Source organism: Mustela lutreola, chromosome 9, assembly GCF_030435805.1.
Source record: "Mustela lutreola isolate mMusLut2 chromosome 9, mMusLut2.pri, whole genome shotgun sequence".
Lineage (NCBI taxonomy): Eukaryota > Metazoa > Chordata > Mammalia > Carnivora > Mustelidae > Mustela > Mustela lutreola.
Genome location: NC_081298.1, coordinates 65,278,222 through 65,297,207, shown reverse-complemented (window position 1 = coordinate 65,297,207; position 18,986 = coordinate 65,278,222). Strand labels below are relative to the sequence as shown.

At 42.2% G+C, this 18,986-nt stretch overlaps 1 protein-coding gene across 7 annotated transcripts in view; it reads right to left on the bottom strand.

Moving 5' to 3' along the window:
• The window catches only part of AFF3 (ALF transcription elongation factor 3), a 576,277-nt gene that overhangs the window by 79,841 nt on the left and 477,450 nt on the right, over nucleotides 1–18,986 (bottom strand). For 5 of the 7 annotated variants that reach the window (XM_059134519.1, XM_059134521.1, XM_059134524.1 and 2 more), the window contains one exon: nucleotides 8,194–8,234. In XM_059134519.1, coding sequence (XP_058990502.1) covers nucleotides 8,194–8,234 — 41 coding nt within the window. The remainder of the gene's footprint in view (nucleotides 1–8,193; nucleotides 8,235–18,986) is intronic. The other 2 variants (XM_059134520.1, XM_059134522.1) reach the window with 1 other exon arrangement.

The following is an 18,986-nucleotide window of genomic DNA, read 5'->3' as shown; positions in this document are numbered from 1 at the left end:
CTGGAGCTGGCTCTCAGACCCCTTTCCCTTTAGACATCTATACCCCAGCAGAATGAGGGGCCTGCAGCTCTCGGTCCACTCCCACTGCCTTGCTTGCTCAGACCAAGGCAGTTCATTCCGTGGAGAAGGTCCCTACTTCCCTTCTCCCTTCTTGGGTCTGGTGATGCTACCCATCTTTTATTTTCTTATTTTTTATTTTTAAAGATTTTATTTATTTATTTGACAGAGAGAGAGACCACAAGTAGGGAGAGAGGCAAGGCAAAGAGAGAGACGGGGAAGCAGGCTCTCCCGCTGAGCAGAGAGCCTGATGCAGGGCTTGATCCCAGAACCCTGAGATCAGGACCTGAGCTGAAGGCAGAGGCTTAACCCACTGAGCCACCCAGGCACCCCTACCCATCCTTTATATGCTATTCCCAACACCTCCCCCACTGCCGCTTCCTCTCCTCTGCTCGGAGAGTACTTCAGGGCCTCATTGCACCCCTCCAGTGGCTTTGATTTCTTCATAAATTGATGGAGGGGGGGGGGCAAGGGCGATGACAGAAGCAGCTACGAGCATCATCAACCAGAGTCAGGCCACCCTGAGGCTTTATGTCTGTAAGACTTCAGGTAAGTGATGTGTCTCTGGTCATCTAGTTCACTAGGATTTTACAGAGTATTTAGGAAATGAAATCAACTAAAACTCCATTGAAAATGCCATCTCCTCAAGACACTTCTGTTGAATCCCTCCTTTCTAGCTGAGAGGGTTGTTGTGAGGAGTAAATGAAGTGATGTCCAGGAAGGGCAGAGCGTAGCACCGCCAGATGACTGCTGTGCTAGGAAGACCTATGGTCAGGTGTGCATATGGCGACGTTTAATGTGCACAGCAGTTACACAGATGCCTGAGCTTCTTCCACAACCTTGTAAGCTCCTGGAGGCTGGGATCAATGGGTAATGAATTTCTGTGTCTCCCACAGAGACCAGCACAATGCCTTTCCCGCAGCAAGGGCTCAGTGGTGAAGACATACTTCAAATGAATGAAGGAAGAAAAGGAGCAGGAATCACTGGCGGAGACAGTATGGGAGAGAACCCTAAGTCGTGGCAGTGGTTAAGAATCACAGAAATGAAGAGAGGGGTGGGGAGACAGTGAGGGGCTGGAGGGCATCTGGTCTCTCCCCCTCTCTGTGACACTGTGACTCCACTGGTACTGATTTCTAGTTTAATTCCACTCTAATTTAATTGCACTAGATGATTTTATTTTTTTTTTTTTTTTTTTTTTTTTTTTTTTTTTTTAAAGATTTTATTTATTTATTTGACAGAGAGAGATCACAAGTAGGCAGAGAGGCAGGCAGAGAGAGAGGAAGAAGCAGGCTCCCTGCTGAGCAGAGAGCCCAATGCGGGACTCGATCCCAGGACCCTGAGATCATGACCTGAGCCGAAGGCAGCGGCTTAACCCACTGAGCCACCCAGGCGCCCTGCACTAGATGATTTTAATCCTTTGAATTTCTTCTCCCCAAGTTTTTAATGCCAGTTAGTTAACCTACAGTGCTATATTAATTTCAGGTGTACAATATAGCGATTCAATACTTCCATACACTACCCTGTGTTCATCATGACAACCACACTCTTTAATCCCCCTCACCTATTTCATCCATCCCCCCACCCTCCTCCCTTCTGGTAACCATCAGTTTGTTCTCTGTTGTTAAGAGTCTCTCTCTCTCTCTTTTCTGTTTTTCCTTTTGCTTGTTTGTTTTGTTTCTTAATTTCCACATGCGAGTGAAATCATACGGTATTTGTCTTTTTCTGACTTATTTCACCTAGCATTATACCCTCTAAACTCCATCCATGTTGTTGCAAATGGCAAGATTTCATTTTTTATGGCTGAATAATATTCCACTGTGATACCTATCTATCTATTTATGTATTTCACATCTACTTTATCCATTCACTAATCTCTTGCCTATTTTTGGACCATTTTTTAAAAAGATTTATTTATTTATTTGAGAGAGAATGAGAACGAGTGGGGGAGGGGCGAGGAGAGAGGAAGAGAATCTCAAGCATACTCCCCACAGACACGGGGCTCAAACCTACGACCCTGAGTTCACAATCTGAGCCAAAACTGAGTCAGACACTAAACAGATACCCCTGGAAATCATTCATTTCTTGCCACTCTTCATCTGTGTGCCAATTAATAGTGTTTCTCAATTCTGTAGCATCTTACAGGCATGAACACCTGCTTTAACCTGTTAGTGGTGAGCCCCTGACCATCAACCTCAGTCTCCTGGGTGGTCTGCTGCAGTGGTACATAGCCAGTTTCAGGAAAGTATTTTCTAATTTCAGCCCAAAGCTGTCATCTTTCAACTCCAAAACATCAGTCCTAGTTCATTCATTTATTTGCTCATTGTTTTCATTCATTCTTCAAGTGACTTCCTGTGTCTTCTAATCACTAGGAGCTATGCTAGGTGCTTGGCATAAAAAGGTAACCAAGCCAGAAACATCAGGATTATTAGAACTATTAGTAGAAACAAAGTATTAGCACAGAGTGAGTTAACTATTTGTTAGAATGTAGAACATGGCGCCTGGCCCCATTCACATCTGCTTTGTTATTGCGGTGGAAGATGAATCATAATCATTGGGAATCAGAGGATGTGGAGTTTAGTCCCAGCTCTGCCACATCCTACCTTGTGACCTTGGATGAGTCACATCACCTAGCTCAGGCTCAGTCTTCTTCTCTGTAAAATGGGCTTCCTAGCTCATGAGGTTGTTGTGAGGATCACAAAATGAGACAGTCAACGTGATAGTGCTTCTAAACTCGAAAGCTCTTTTTAATTTACATGGTATACCAAAAAGACTTCAGTATAAGTAAGAAGTCCCTTGCACTAGACAATGCTATGGGTCTCAAGGGAAGGGTTGATAGACACCCTCTAGAAAACCATGCTAGCAGCATCTTCAAAAAGGAAATTTAAAATTTCTTAAAAAGTCCTGCATCCCCCACCCCTTTTTGGAACCTTTGAGAAGAGACCAACTGTTAGAAGTACATGGTAACTGTGACTCCCTTCTCAGGACACTAGAGACATTGTGTAAAATGTTAACCAGAAAGTTACACTTCTATGCTGGTGGCCACCCCCAGCATGCTTCCTTTGCATGGCTGAAGAGGTCCACTTGGCAAGGGGTCAAGAAGAGGAAGCTGGATGCAAACCCCCACGTTGCAGTCCGATGCATCATCCCATCCTCCTCACCTTGCTCTGGGGCCATTTCCAGTCCTGCCTTTGGACAAACACCAGCCCCGTGTGGAAGGAAAACCCCTTCCTTTTAGTCTATTTCTCATTTCCTTAATTCTATTACATTCTCCCTAATGGGAGGAGGAGATTTGATGGGTGAGATTTATTTGAGTGAGCCCAAAGAGGCCCTTCTTTTTGTAAAGCCAGCATCACTTTACACAGTAAAGCCCTGAGCAGAGGTGCACGGCCATTTCTGCTCACCACTGTGTCTCTGCACCTGGCTGAGCACATGGGATGTGCTCACTAACTGCTCGTGGCACAAGTGAATCAATCAATGGCAGTTGTTTGGATTTCAATATAAATGGATCTTGGACCTGAGATATTGCCAGATGGGCAGACAGGTTACAGTCTGGTGATGCATCTCCAAGGCTATAAAAATGTAGCTGTTTCTGGAGTCACACACTGACATTTCAGAAGATGATTATATGCACAATTTAACCACACAGCCACTCGTGCCCTCCAAGTGCCATCGCTTCAACAACTGTTTTCATGTTGGCTTTCTTACTCATTCCTTTTTTTTTTTTTTTTTTTTTTTTTAAGTCAGGCACAATTTCCGCCCCCCCCCAGCTCCTCTTATTTCCAGCTGAATGTGATTTATTCATATGAAATTATGCTCCATTTTTATAAAACCCAAGTTACTGCAAATGATGCTTGAGGTTTCACAGAAAATATTAATTCCTGATCTCCTGCTATAAAGCATCCCTGCTCGTTCTGCAGCAGCTCTGTCGCTCGGAGACAGATGGAAGCAGTCCAAGGGTATGATTAACTTCTTAGTCCTGGCAATTTCCTAGTGCTCCTCTTGCCCTAGATTTCCAGATTGACCTCCAGCTTCCCTGCAAATGCACAGTTGCTCAGCTTGATAAATCACACGAATCCCTTTTTTGATCACAGTTATCTACTATTTACTACTTATGAGGTGAAGTTAATCATATTCAGAGGCACTTCATATGCTGCACGCATACCCTTCCTTCTCTGAACAGCACTTTGCATATTTTCCACATTACAGGGATGTGGCAGCTTTCACAGTGCAGCGAGTCTACAGCAAAGACACACCTTTATAAATGAGCCTCGTGCCCATTTATCCTTATTCTCCTCTGCCTCTCTCTACCCTGCCTGGTACAATAATCCATAAGGAGAAGAAAAAAAAAAAACCTGGGAGGCACATTCTAAGGAGTGACTAAGTAAGAAAGAGAGTGTCCTTTATAGATTGAGGTTTTCTTATAATTGGCTTGTTTGACCTTGTTGAGAATTCTGACCTCTTCCTGCCCTGGTCTCTTCCTTTTTTCATGATTTGGGGAATCAGTGGGCCTCTGGTAGGCCAGCTGACACTCAAAGGCATAAAACAGATGAAAAATTCCACAGTCAGCAGTAGGAAAGAATAACAGTGCCATTCTACCCTCACTCAAGGCTTCCTGTCACTGCAGGTGGCACAAGCTAGCTGGGCTGAAAGCCCACATTTGCCTTCCTGGTGTGATCCAGTCTTCAACACTCTGGCTATTTTGGAGGAACCATTAATCCAGCCCATTGTTCAGGCAAAACTGAACAAGGCCACAGGCTTTCATTGGAGATGATTACAGAAGATTTTTACCTTTAGGTAATGGAAATATCACAGTTTTAATTTATCAAGGTTGTGCATTGATTGCTGTAAAGCACAGAACTTTAAAGCACAGTCTTAACTGTCAGATACTGGATTTCTGCTGGAATGTCTATTTAAACCAAGAAACTAGAGAAATGAAAAGATAGATAAGATTGGCCTTCAAAAGACATCTGGATATTCTCTCATCTCAGATACCCCAAAGGGACAAGATTTCTACCTGCCATTGAAATGAAACGGGAAAGGCCAACCCTCTTTCTTATAACTTGTCTTATCAGGTCAGGTCTCTAAGACTTAGATGCAGGTTTTCTCACAGGGAAGCAGAGAACAACCCCTGGCTTCCTTAAGTATATGCTCATACCTACCAATGACCCCAAGGTCATCATCAAGTTCACATCTTGAAACAAAATGACTCTACTCCTGTATCAAATATCCTTGTGTTCACCAGGTACTCAAGGTGGTTATAAGGCTAACGGGAAGTGAAAGGGGCCCACATGTGAACAGATTAGCAGGAAAGGAGACAAGAAGTCCATGGTGGCACAGCCTGAGCCAACACGGACTATTCTGTCCAACTGTAGAACTCAGGAAAGCACCTTTTAAGGTCTAAAAAGTGCTGCCACTTTCTAGGACAAAATGAAAAGTGCTGCCTCATCATAATGGAATTTTATAGCATGAAATGATAACAGGCTGAAAACAACAGTTCAGGAAAACAGAATAGTTTATGTCATTGAATGTAGAATAGATTCATACCTTGTTCCGAGTAGCCAGAGATACAAGGGTAAGATCTCTACCTTAGGAAGGTCACAACTTGGGGGAAATTTTTTTTTTAAAGATTTTATTTATTTATTTGACAGAGAGCACAAGTAGGCAGAAAGGCAGGCAGAGAAAGAGAGAGAGGAGAATGCAGGCTCCCTGCAGAGCAGAGAGCCCCATGTGGGACTGGATCCCAGGACCCTGGGATCATGACCTGAGCCAAAGGCAGAGGCTTTAACCCACTGAGCTGCCCTGGTGCCCAGGGAAATTTTTGCTTAATCCCATTGCCGTGCTGGGGTGGTTCCTCTGACAGGCAGATATTGGGCGAGACATGCCATAGTGTGATCCAGAGTCACATTCATCATTTTCTAAAAAATACTGGTTTACTCAACAGAATAAGTAATGTGCTAGAAAATGATGTCTATTACTTGGTAAGTTAGCATTCCCTAATTTAAGAAAATAGAAAATATAAATCCCATGAACTCAGTAGGTGTTTTAAGTCCTTATTTTAAAAAAGGATTTTAAATTCTATCTCCAAATGATTACAGATACTTCTCACTTTGGGAAATTACTTGTGTGGCTCTGAATTTGTGGAAAACAGAATAGAGAGAAGGTATACACAATTGCATTGTTAGAACAGTGAAGTCAACTCATTACTTTAAAATGAGCCAAACTCCCCCAATTTTGAACAGAAAAACCTTTAGACATAAGGGAGAAATCCTCTATTACATTTAAAGATGGAGAAATTCATAAGAAGAGAGATTACATTGGGAACCTGTTTCTTGGGAATGGACTTCTTTTTTCATAGTATTCTGCTATTAGCACTGATACAATCAACAGGGGCTAAGATGTTAACTACTAGTTGACTAACTGTTGGTTTTGATGAGGGGTTTTAGATATAGTATCAGAAAAAGTCAAAGGGAATAGTACTGTTGTTCATCATTAAAATCATGCACGTTTTCTATCCAGGACAGAATCATGTGTCTTTTGGGAAGCAGCCTTAGAATGCATTAGTTCTAGTCTTTGTATTTGCAGCCATGTGTTCAAAGGAATTCCCTATCTTCCTGAAGTAGGTTTTTATTCATTCTACCAAAGGTCATAATGAGGTTTTGTGTTTATATATATAGCTTCACTGAAATATCATTTATATGCCATAAAGTTCATCCATTTAAAATATGCAATTTGATGGCTTTTAGCAGAGGGCTGTGAAACCATCACCAAGATCTAATTTTATCACATTTTCAATGCCTCCAAAAGAAATCTTCTAATCATTGGCAATAACATAATATTGTCAACTAAGGGCCTTCACTTGGTTTTCAGTGCATTTTGTTGAAGGAAACTCTTACTCAACTACTCAAAGAAACATGTAGAGGAAAGGAATTAATGTGTCAGATTTTCAATATTTTGATACAGTGTGTCCTTCCTACCAACAGACTCAGAAGCAGTATAGTTGTCAGCTTTTGTGAAAATCCCAGAAGCAATTCCAGGAGATCATGTGGTGGCCCCTCTCAGAGCACACAAGCTTGTGTGGTTGTCATGGGGAAGTCTTTTTCAACTGCAATAAAAATACTCATACTCAGCCTGCCACCATAGAGAAAATGCTTTTCACCCATGCGCACAGATAATTTGCCTAAGTGACAGGATTTGCCTTGGAGAAGCACTGAACTGAGCTAGTCGACACAGTCAATTATTGTTCATTCAAAAAAAAAAAAAAAAAAGAACTGAGAAGAAAAGGAAGGTGGTAACAGTTAGCTAGATAATGCTGACATCCCAACCAGCCAGCCAGGGGAACATCTCCAGCTGCTTCTAACACAGCAAGAACCTCCCTTGTGGACAGCAACTGGGGCTTCCTCTTCACCTCCTGACAGTTCTTTAAGAAACACACATACACACACACACACCGCAATCTTAGTAAATGAAAACTCAAAGACCAACCAAAACAAAAAGAGTCTGGTCTGTTCTTGAAGGGAACTCTGTATATCCCTGTTCAGCTATCTCCACACACAGCCTTTTGGGCCTTTTGGGCAGAGCAGGATGTGAAATGCACCTTGAGTGTGTTTATTGATTAGGTTTATACATCTCGTTCAATAACACAAGTCCGAAAACACAAGCCAAAGCCAGGAGTAAAAAGTCAGGCACTTGGGACCATGAACTGGGATATGTGCACGAAGTACTTCAAGTGAGAATTTCATCAAAAGACAGACAGCTACTGATGAAACACTATGGAAAAAGTCTGAAGAAAACACCTCAAAATAAATGAAGCACTTATTGCTGAAAAATGAGCTTAGATCTCCACCAATTCCAAAGTTCAGAATTTACTGCCCCATGCAGGTCTTTCCCTCTAAGTTTACTTGTCTCCTGTTTCATTACACAACAAGGGATTCTTCATACTTTCTATGAAATACAACAAGGCGATTTTTGCAGTAATAAACTCCACACATGCATGACAAATCCAAGCATGCAAAATGTTTAACATCCCAGTTCACAGATACTTTAGGGACAAAATCCGATTATGAATTATATGCCACAATAAATAGGGCTCAATGTTTCATAAAGCAATTTATAGTTCATAAAAATGACAAAATGTACCTGTCAGACAGAGCGTGGAGAGCTGTTCTCTGGGCTGCCTGCTGGAAGGAAAGGCAGAGATGTTTATTTAATATTCTGACTTTAAATTATGTACTCAATCAACACTTTAAAAAATCCGGTCACACATTTTTGCCAAATATTAAACTACTAGCAACATAGTAGCGAGTCCCATCATGTTAAGAAATGAAGGTTTCCAGAAGAGTTGACAGAAGCCCCTCCTCTCCCCCCCGAAGCGGACACCTGCCACCAGGGGGCGAGCACGGGGAGGCAAGGAGTACTTGGCAGGTGAGGTTAGACCAGTCTCTGGAGACCAGGGGAGAGGATCAGAGCTATTGCACTTTTATTCTCCAAAATCGTTTTCCCATGGTTTTATTCTACTTTCCTCTAAGAAAAAATCTGTCTTGGCTCCTTTGTGGCTCCCTTCTCAACGAAAGTGTAATTTTTGACTCAGTTTTCAGATTTATCAAAAAAGTTACCACAATTAGAAATTGGAACGCCGACTGGAAATGTGATGACATATATATATTTTTAAAGATTTTATTTATTTATTTGACAGAGAGAAATCACAAGTAGTCGGAGAGGCAGGCAGAGAGAGAGAAAGGGAAGCAGGCTCCCTGCTGAGCAGAGAGCCCGACACGGGATTCGATCCCAGGACCCAGAGATCATGACCTGAGCTGAAGGCAGCGGCTTAACCCACTGAGCCACCCAGGCGCCCCTGGAAATGTGATGATATTATGAGATTATTGATTTGTTGAAGACATAGTAATGACGCTGGGGTAATTTTTAAGAAAATCTTTTAGAGATACATATTGAAATATTTATGGGTACAATTATATGATGTTGGGGTTTGCTTTAAAACATTACATTTGGGGGCGCCTGGGTGGCTCAGTGGGTTAAAGCCTCTGCCTTCGGCTCAGGTCATGATCTCAGGGTCCTGGGATCGAGCCCCGCATCGGGCTCTCTGCTCTGCAGGGAGCCCGCTTCTCCCTCTCTGTCTGCCTGCCTCTCTGCCTACTTGTGATCTCTCTCTGTCAAATAAATAAATAAATTAAAAAAAATAAAATAAAAAAAATAAAAATAAAACATTACATTTGGAAGAAAGGTAGAGTGGGCGGGCCTTTATAAATGAAACAAGATGGCCTTGGGTTGGTAACTGTTGAAGCTAAGTGATGAGTACACTGGGAATTATTATGTTATTCTGGGCATTTTTGTATGTTTTTGAAACTTTTCCTACTACCAAAACTAAGAGAAAAAGAAAAGAAAAAAGGCCATTATTTCTCCATCAGATTCTCTCAGGTTTGTAATAACTTTTTGTCTGCCTTCTCTATAATTTTGTACACTGGCTTTCTATTAATGAGCACTCTGACACTTCAGAAGGCCAAGGTCACACTCTGTTCTCTGTCTCAGAAACTCTAATTGGGAGGGGATCAAAACATGGCCTGTAAGACCAAGGCTATCTCAGGATGCACCAGGAAATAAAGAGTGCATAAAATTCATGTATGTTACACATGTCAAGTTTACTGCTTACCAGGGACACCAAAATGCTTCCCATGCTATTCCTCATTCCATTTAGACAGCAGACAAAATAGACAGAATCTTCATATTAGAAAAAGAAAATGAAACATCAGCATCATCAACCCTACTCTAGAAATGAAATACAACTTTGGTGGGGAGCTTCATGTCCTTGGTTCAGTCAGTCCAACATTTACTGAATTGCTACTGTGTAGAGACTAGTGGCTCTGGGCTCCAGGAGGGACAAAAACAAAAGCCCAGTAAGTAGTCATTGTCTTGGAGAAGCTTCATCCCTATGTAGGAAGTCACACTGGAGATCCAGGGATGACTTGAGGGCACTTACGAAATAACATGTAAATGAAAAGGTTAAGCTAGGACAGTGTTAAGAAGATGCAGGTCTGAATGACAACTAATGGTTGGTGGACCAGTAGCACCTCAAACAGTGCCTAGAACTGTTAGCATGTGCTTGGTAAATATCCAAAGTAAACACTAAATGAATGAATCCATTAGGGAATCCTTCCCACTGAAATTTGAGCAGAACTTTAAAGACAAGGTATGTCTGGAATTGAGTAGAGGTGTTTCTTCGTTTTATATTCATGGGGGGGATCACTATTGGCTCTTACTGCCTGAGGTTGGGAATGTTAAAACCTTTCAAAGATCAGGAAGTGCCCATGTACAGTGAGGACAAGTTCCCTTAAAATCACAAGGGTAACTCTATGGAGAAGCACTAGAGCAAAGTAGGAAGGAAAGTCAGATTTGAAATAAGTCAGATTTGCTTCTGGGCCTGGCAAAAGGTACTGGAAAATAAACAAGAGGAACTTCAATAATTTCCATAAATGACATAATCACACGGATTTAAGAAAAAACAAAGTATGTGGAACTGCAAATGGCAACCATAGAGTAGCCCTCAATCTAGGTCTGCTTCCAAATCGCCCTCTCCTTCCCTGAAGGGGATGACGAGGGAGCAAGTCGGTCAATGTCCAGGTTATTGCAGACGATCTAAGGGGTTACTGCTTTCCCTCTTCCCCCTGGTTTCCAGTAAATTAAGGCCCAAATATCCTGGCATTCCAGTGTCACATAATTAGTCCAAGAGAGGGAAGAAGAATACCCACAGATCATCTCTTGGTGAGGACACTGGAGGGAGCAGGAAGAGGTGAGAAGCCTGAGGAAGACCTGGAGCCCAGGAGTCCCCTCGGATACCTCGGGGGGATGGGAATACTTCCTTCTCTTACACTCCCTTGTCAGCACTCTTCTGGAGGGCCAGCCTAGGAGCATGCCCACAAAAAGTACCCAGCAAGTGACAGGTCGCCATCGTTGTGCCCATATTTGCCTCCTAAAGGGTTCTCTTATTGCTCAGCAAGATGGCTTTCCCTTTTGGCAGCTATCCTTGAAAAGAACAGAAGTCTCTACTCTTGACTCTGGCTAAATATACAAAAAGAATTTGGAACTCCCCAAAGGAAAGATGGCATGCATTATTAGTACAGTCTCTTGACATCATCTCAGCAGGAGGCCCTGGAGATGGACTCTTTCTGAAATAACAGAAATCACGAGGGATGGGACTACAAGTTCAACAGAAACCTCTCAAATAGCCTCTGAAGTTTCCCCTAGCCATGGGTGTCAGTGTTTAAAAAGTCTATTGACTCTTTTCTCTCCTGCCTCCAAATACTTCCTGTGGACTTTTGCGATAAGGAAACACCATGCTTTTTGATGTGCAGCCTACAAGAAAATTATTTAGAAAGCAAAAGCAAAGGCAAAACAAACAAAAATGAGAAACTCAGCCACTCAGCCATCACTAGAGTGATGTATCCCAGGCGGTGGCACCTGTTGAGAAGGTCTCCATAGGCCTGATGTTGGCTGAGTGCTCCTCACATAAGCTGACCTGGAAGCTGGGGGCAGGGGCTGCTTTTCCCTTAGCAGATGGGTGTGATGATGGGGCTAAAAGGCTTTAACGTATGTCACAGACATAGGAAGGTTTAGACATTGGTCATCCCACCAGTCACTAAGCAATGTCTGTCTGAGACAGTCACTCTTCAATCTGTCCACACAACACGTGCTATCACCCACTTCATGCCATGGTATTTAGCGCCACTGACTGCCTGCACCACTATTTTCAGTGCCTGGTTTTGATTGTGCTATTTAATTTGCAGTTATTCTACATCATTAAAAACTTTACAGAGGGTGACACATCATCCATCAGGAAAAGAGATGAGAGTATTTTAACCAGTTTAAATAATTCCTTGAGAAAATAAAAGCTTTATGGCATTAGATTAAAGTTGTATGTCATATAGCAAGGCAAAGCCCACTTTTTTTTTTTTAAATTGCCTCGCCTCTTAAAAGTAGGTTGGATTTTGCATGCTATTTCACTTCATGGTTGGAAAATAATAAAATAAATAAACACTGGAATTAAAGAGCAGAGAAAAAATTACTTAGGTGACTCATGATTGAAGCCTGAAAAACTACTATAGTAAACTAGATGAACTGCCCAATTTCCTTCTTTCAAGAGTTGTACATTACAGCAACCATATTTTTCTCTTCCTAAATCATCTCCTCTAGTAACTTTCCTCTTATTCAGTTCTCAGCAAAACAAGGTGAGAAGGTTAAGTGAATGCTTCATTGATCTCTCCTGAGTTCATTACTCATTCATGAACGACTCTGAAGCATAAGTCTATGAGACAAAACAAGTCTTCCACCAGAAATAATCATTTTCCAGGTTCTCTCCAGGAGATGACATGTTTTCTCTGTCTTTATTACAGTAAGCTTGGTGTTTTGGAACATAATCAGTAGACATTCAGGTTTCAATGATGCTAAATGAATTACCAGTCACAATCTGTTACTGAAGAGAACTCAAAGAGGAAATTAAGTGCCCTTCTTGTAATTGGGTTGTGCATAGAACAAGTTTATGGAAATTGGAGTGGGGAAGAGAATGAAAGGAAGAGGCTGAAATTCAGAAGAGTCTCAGGATGATCCAATTTCTCTTTTACTTGATAGAAACAGACTAACATGCGGACAGCTCTCTAATTTGATCTGAAGTACCTACAATGTACAGATAATGGTCTCGGCTTGGGTGACAGGGAAAAATGGACAAAACCCTCCTCATATAGTACTTAAGGTCTAGAATGAGTCAGATATGAAAAGTTAAACATACACAAACATTCTAGATGACAAGAGCTATGAGACAGACTATGACGGAGATCTCATTTGGAATGAATGGTCAGGGAAAGCTTGCTAAACTAGACAAAGCACACAAAAAAGTTGATGCGTAAAGGATAAAGAAATTACTGACCCAGAGAAACAGGAATGAATGGTGAAGAAAGGGTCCAGGCAATGAAGACAGTTTGGGAGCAAAGGCCTGAGGTAGGCCTAGATCCTTGCTCAACTGAAGAACTATAGAAAGGACACTGTGGGGGAGCTCAGTGAACAGTGGGGGCAGGGGCAGATCTCAAGGGCTCTGGAGGTCAGAATAAGGATTTTGGATATTATCCACAGGGCAATAAGAAGTCACTGAAGGATTTATATTATGGGAAGTTGGGTGAAGGATGTACAGGACCTGCCTGTACATTCTTTGTCTCTTGGGAGGAGTCAAGATGGCGGAGAAGTAGCAGGCTGAGACTACTTCAGCTAGCAGGAGATCAGCTAGATAGCTTATCTAAAGATTGCAAACACCTGCAAATCCATCAGCAGATTGAAGAGAAGAAGAACAGCAATTCTGGAAACAGAAAAACAACCACTTTCTGAAAGGTAGGACTGGCAGAGACGTGAATCCAAAGCGATGGGAAGATAGACCCCAGGGGGAGGGGCCGGCTCCCGGCAAGCGGTAGAGCAATGCAGCACAAAATCAGGACTTTTAAAAGTCTGTTCCGCTGAGGGACATCGCTCCAGAGGCTAAATCGGGACGAAGCCCATGCGGGGTCAGCGTGGCCTCAGGTCCCGCAGGGTCACAGAAGGATCAGGGGTGTCTGAGTGTCGCAGAGCTTGCGGGTATTGGAACGGGAAAGCCAGCTACAGAGACAGAGCCAACAGTAAGCTCACAGCTTGGTGTTACCTTGAACCAGCCGCAGGCTCGGTGAGCTTGGAGCACGGCCGGAGGTCAGGCAGACGGGAGTAACTGGGCGCTGTTCTCTGAGGGCGTACTGAGGAGTGGGGCCCTGGGCTCTTGGCTACTCCAGGCCGGAGACCAGGAGGCCGCCATTTGTATTCCCGTCCTCCGGAACTCTACCTACGGAAAGAGCTCAGGGAACAAAAGCTCCTGAAAGCAAACCTGAGCGGATTACTCAGCCCGGCCCCTGGTGAGGGTGGTGCAATTCCGCCTGGGGCAAAGACACTTGAGAATCACTACACCAGGCCCCTCCCCCAGAAGATCAACAAGAAATCCAGCCAAGACCAAGTTCACCTACCAAGGAGTGCGGTTTTAATACCAAGGAGAGCAGCAGAATTCCAGAGCAGGAGAAAGCAAAGCACGGAACTCATGGCTTTCTCCCTGTGATTTTTTTAGTCTTGCAGTTAATTTACTTTTTTTCTTTTTCATTTTTTTTTCTCACCTTCTGGTAAATTTTTTTTTAAATTTTTACCCTTTTCTTTTTTAACGGTTTTAAACTAGTTTATCTAATATATATTTTTTTTCTTTTTTATATTTTTCTTTATTTTTTTTCTTTTTAAAAAATTCTTTTATTTATTTATTTTTCTTTTTTTTTCTTTCTTCCTTTTTGAACCTCTTTTTATCCCCTTTCTCTCCCCTCACGATTTGGGATCTCTTCTGATTTGGTTAAAGCATATTTTCCTGGGGTTGTTGCCACCCTTTTAGTATTTCACTTGCTCCTTCATATACTCTTATTTGGACAAAATGACAAGACGGAAAAATTCACCACACAAAAAAGAACAAGAGGCAGTACCGAAGGCTAGGGACTTAATCAATACAGACATTGGTAGTATGTCAGATCTAGAGTTCAGAATGACAATTCTCAAGGTTCTAGCTGGGCTCGAAAAAGGCATGTAAGATATTAGAGAAACCCTCTCGGGAGATATAAAAGCCTTTTCTGGAGAAATAAAAGAACTAAAATCTAACCAAGTTGAAATCAAAAAAGCTATTAATGAGGTGCAATAAAAAATGGAGGCTCTCACTGCTAGGATAAATGAGGCAGAAGAAAGAATTAGTGATATAGAAGACCAAATGACAGAGAATAAAGCAGCTGAGCAAAAGAGGGACAAACAGCTACTGGACCACGAGGGGAGAATTCGAGAGATAAGTGACACCATAAGACGAAACAACATTAGAATAATTGGGATTCCAGAAGAAGAAGAAAGAGAGAGGGGAGCAGAAGATATACTGGAGAGAATTATTGGGGAGAATTTCCCCAATATGGCAAAGGGAACGAGCATCAAAATTCAGGAGGTTCAGAAAACGCCCCTCAAAATCAATAAGAATAGGCCCACACCCCGTCCGTCACCTAATAGTAAAATTTACAAGAGAAAATCCTGAAAGCAGCCCGGGAAAAGAAATCTGTAACATACAATGGTAAAAATATTAGATTGACAGCTGACTTATCCACAGAGACCTGGCAGGCCAGAAAGAGCTGGCATGATATTTTCAGAGCACTAAACGAGAAAAACATGCAGCCCAGAATACTATATCCAGCTAGGCTATCATTGAAAATAGAAGGAGAGATTAAAAGCTTCCAGGACAAACAAAAACTGAAAGAATTTGCAAACACCAAACCAGCTCTACAGGAAATATTGAAAGGGGTCCTCTACACAAAGAGAGAGCCTACAAGTGGTAGATCAGAAAGGAACAGAGACCATATATAGTAACAGTCACCTTACAGGCAATACAACGACTCTAAATTCATATCTCTCAATAGTTACCCTGAATGTTAATGGGCTAAATGCCCCTGTCAAAAGACACAGGGTATCAGAATGGATAAAAAAACAAAACCCATCTATATGTTGCCTCCAAGAAACTCATTTTAAGCCCAAAGACACCTCCAGATTTAAAGTGAGGGGGTGGAAAAGAATTTACCATGCTGATGGACATCAGAAGAAAGCAGGAGTGGCAATCCTTATATCAGATCAATCAGATTTTAAGCCAAAGACTATAATAAGAGATGAGGAAGGATACTATATCATACTCAAAGGGTCTGTCCAACAAGAAGCAGTTGGTTCAGTAGACTTTGACCTTATCCTGTTCTCTGCAGGGGTCAGGCAGAGTCACGGAAGATAATGTAATTGATGACCTAAATAAGAACATTTTGGAGAATGGAAGGGGATGCTACCCAGATGGGAGTCAGGGGCAGCAGGAGAAAACCCTGCTTTTCTGGGCATGCTGGGTTGTATGGCTGCCCTAATTAAGACAGCTTTGCACAAATATAAATAAGATCAGGACAAGAAGACAGAATTTCAGGGGCTTAGGAGCTTGTCAATAAAGAAAGCAAACCGTGGAATGGGGTTAGCAGTGGCAAATTACTTGCATTCTTGTTTCTTTAAGTCAAGCCAATGTTTCTATCATTTTCCTGTTCTCTTCCCAGCCACTCCTCCTTTCATTTAGATTCTGCCTAATATGAGGTCCAGTTCATCCTTTTTATAAGTGCTCCTTGACCAAGGCTTTTGTTGCTCTTTCTCTCTCGGAACTCCTAGCCCAGAGCATGTATTAGCACCAGGTTCTTTTCTTTCTTGAGGAGTTTGCCATCTGCTTCATGGGAATTCTAATAGTGGCTCCTCCAGTTCCCTGAGGATCACTGAAGGTGGAAACCCGAGCCCATTGCCCCTCACAGGAAAGGGCTTACTGGAGGCTGACAAACAACCCTTGCAGTGGGATTCAGAGGCAGGATGTGAGTAACTTAATGGGGATGCTATATTGCCACTATTTGCCATAGCAGCAATCTAAAAGATTTGTTGAAATACATCTTTTTCTTTGCTGTATATTCTTTATTTCACTTTCCTGAAAAGCTAGGGTACACTTTCCTCTTTGGAGAATGGATGGTTAGTTTTTTCCCCCACACCAGATTGCTTAGATTTGTTTATGTCTACCATATATTCCATAAAGACAGTAACAAGTATTTATTGAGCACCTATTATATCCCATGGTAAATGCTGATTGTGGTTGACAATACCAGATAAATTCTGCCTATATAATGATATCTCATAATTTGGCTTCTTGAACTAGCTGACAGATCTGGGGGCTTGTTTGAGGTCAGACTGTGAAGGATAGTCCTAATTTGGCCACTCAGATCTTCAGAGAGGGATTAAGAGAGACATGCTTTTTTTCACTGAGCATTTCCCAGACATTCTACTCACTGGAGATAAACAATGAACCATTTGTGACATCTGCTGTGCAGGATGACCAGCTCCTGCCTCTACGTCCTGGAGACTTGTCTTCACAAATGAAAATTGAGGGGCAGCCACTAGGAGTTAGGAAAAAGAAGGGAAAGGTGTGGGGACAATGTGAGCACATGCCATGGGGGCTATTCCCATCCACTGTGACTGACATCAGACTCCTGATGTCGGAAGGCTGGGGCTATGCTTAGGGCCTGGAAGATACAACCTTAGACAGTGGGCCATACTGACTGCAACAAGGGCAACATCATAGGTCAGAGGGTCCCAGCAGTTTCCTGGAGGAAGTCTGTGGGGTAGGGAGGCTGGTGTGGGAGTGTTAAGAGGTCACTGTGAAGTGCAGGAATAATGTAGGAAGAGCCATGATCATGTATGAAGCTATTAACATTCAGCACGATGTTGGGGGGTGGCTGCAGAAGTAAGCTAAGTGATATCCAGCCCCAAGTCAGGTCAAAGGAACAACTTATGCTTCCAGTGATGTGGCGTTGCTGTCCCGTGGCAAGTAGCTGCAGCCTGGCCAGCTGGACACTTACCTCATAAAGGGCTAGTCTTAGGAAGGCTAGACACCAGTTCCTTAAGGACAAGAAATGAGCACCAGTTACTTTACTGGACAACACTTGGTAGAAGGTCTAACTGATAGTATAGGCAGTGGCCGTGTCTCTCCTCTTCTTTCTCTGCCTCCTTCCCTCTTCCTCACTTTCTCCCCTAAAACTCCAGACCTTCTCCCCTTTTTCTCCTCCTACCTTCCAGATCTATTTTTCTATAATCATCTTCTTGCCTTTTCTGATATAAATCAATTTTCCTGGCTTCTTCCTGTACTCCTCTCCTTTTATTACTAAATAGGCATTAAAAAATTTCCAGTAACACAAATGAAGAACATTCCTGGGGAGAAAGGAGAGGAGAAGAGGCAGAAGGGAGAGGGGAGGATGTTAAAATGTGTACTTTAACAGTTTTACAGTAATACATTCTTATGTTAATATAAAATGTTTTCTATTAATCTACTTTAGTATTTTTGCTGAGTTACCTTAAGATACTGAAATAGGGGTTCAGTAAGTTTGACTTGCTTATAGTCACAGAGCTGGTAAGTAATGGAACCAGGCCATCAAGGTACCAGAGAGCACCCCAGCCCTGCCTCTGCCTCACCTTGGACAATTCCTGGCAGAGGGTGAAGGGAAGGGGGCAAGAGAAATCTGGAATTCTGCCACTCTCAGCGTAAAGAGCACTGGTGGGATGCTGAGTGGACACTAAGACACACAGGGGCAAGCTTCTTAGAACTCATCCCACAGAGCAATTTCAGTTCAGGCCAGACCTCGAGCATGGCCAAGAAGGCGATGACCTGTTAACAGCTCTCATCTTTGGCATAACAGGGAGATGTTAGGTTCAGTCATTTCCTACTTTGTTGCATTTGCCAAATGCTTTTTAAAGCTTTCAACAAAATCTTTATGCTACCCCAACAGAGTGCTTTGGTGGAGGCCTGTTCACTTTCCACCAGCCTTGGTAGGTGTTTGATTATTATGAATGCAACTGGGGCCCAAGTTGTGTGGAATACAAATGTGACTTTGTTATTGTATAAAGATGAGAGTTACACAAATGTTTTGATAGTTTTGTTGTAATGCAACCTATGTTTGAATAACCAACATCTTAAGTCTGGCTTTATAATTCAGTTAAACACCTTTAAGTGTTTAAGTTACTTTAAGTTACCTTACTCAGACAAAATAGCAATATTTGAAGGTAAAAATAGGTTTGTAATGGTTAAGAAAGAGTCTTATAATAGCAATATTTGAAGGTAAAAATAGGTTTGTAATGGTTAAGAAAGAGTCTTATAATTGCGCTTTGCAAACCAATTTTTTTTAACATAAAATAAAGTTAAATCGATTCTTTTTTTTTTTTTTTTTAAAGATTTTATTTATTTATTTGACAGAGAGAGATCACAAGTAGGCAGAGAGGCAGGCAGAGAG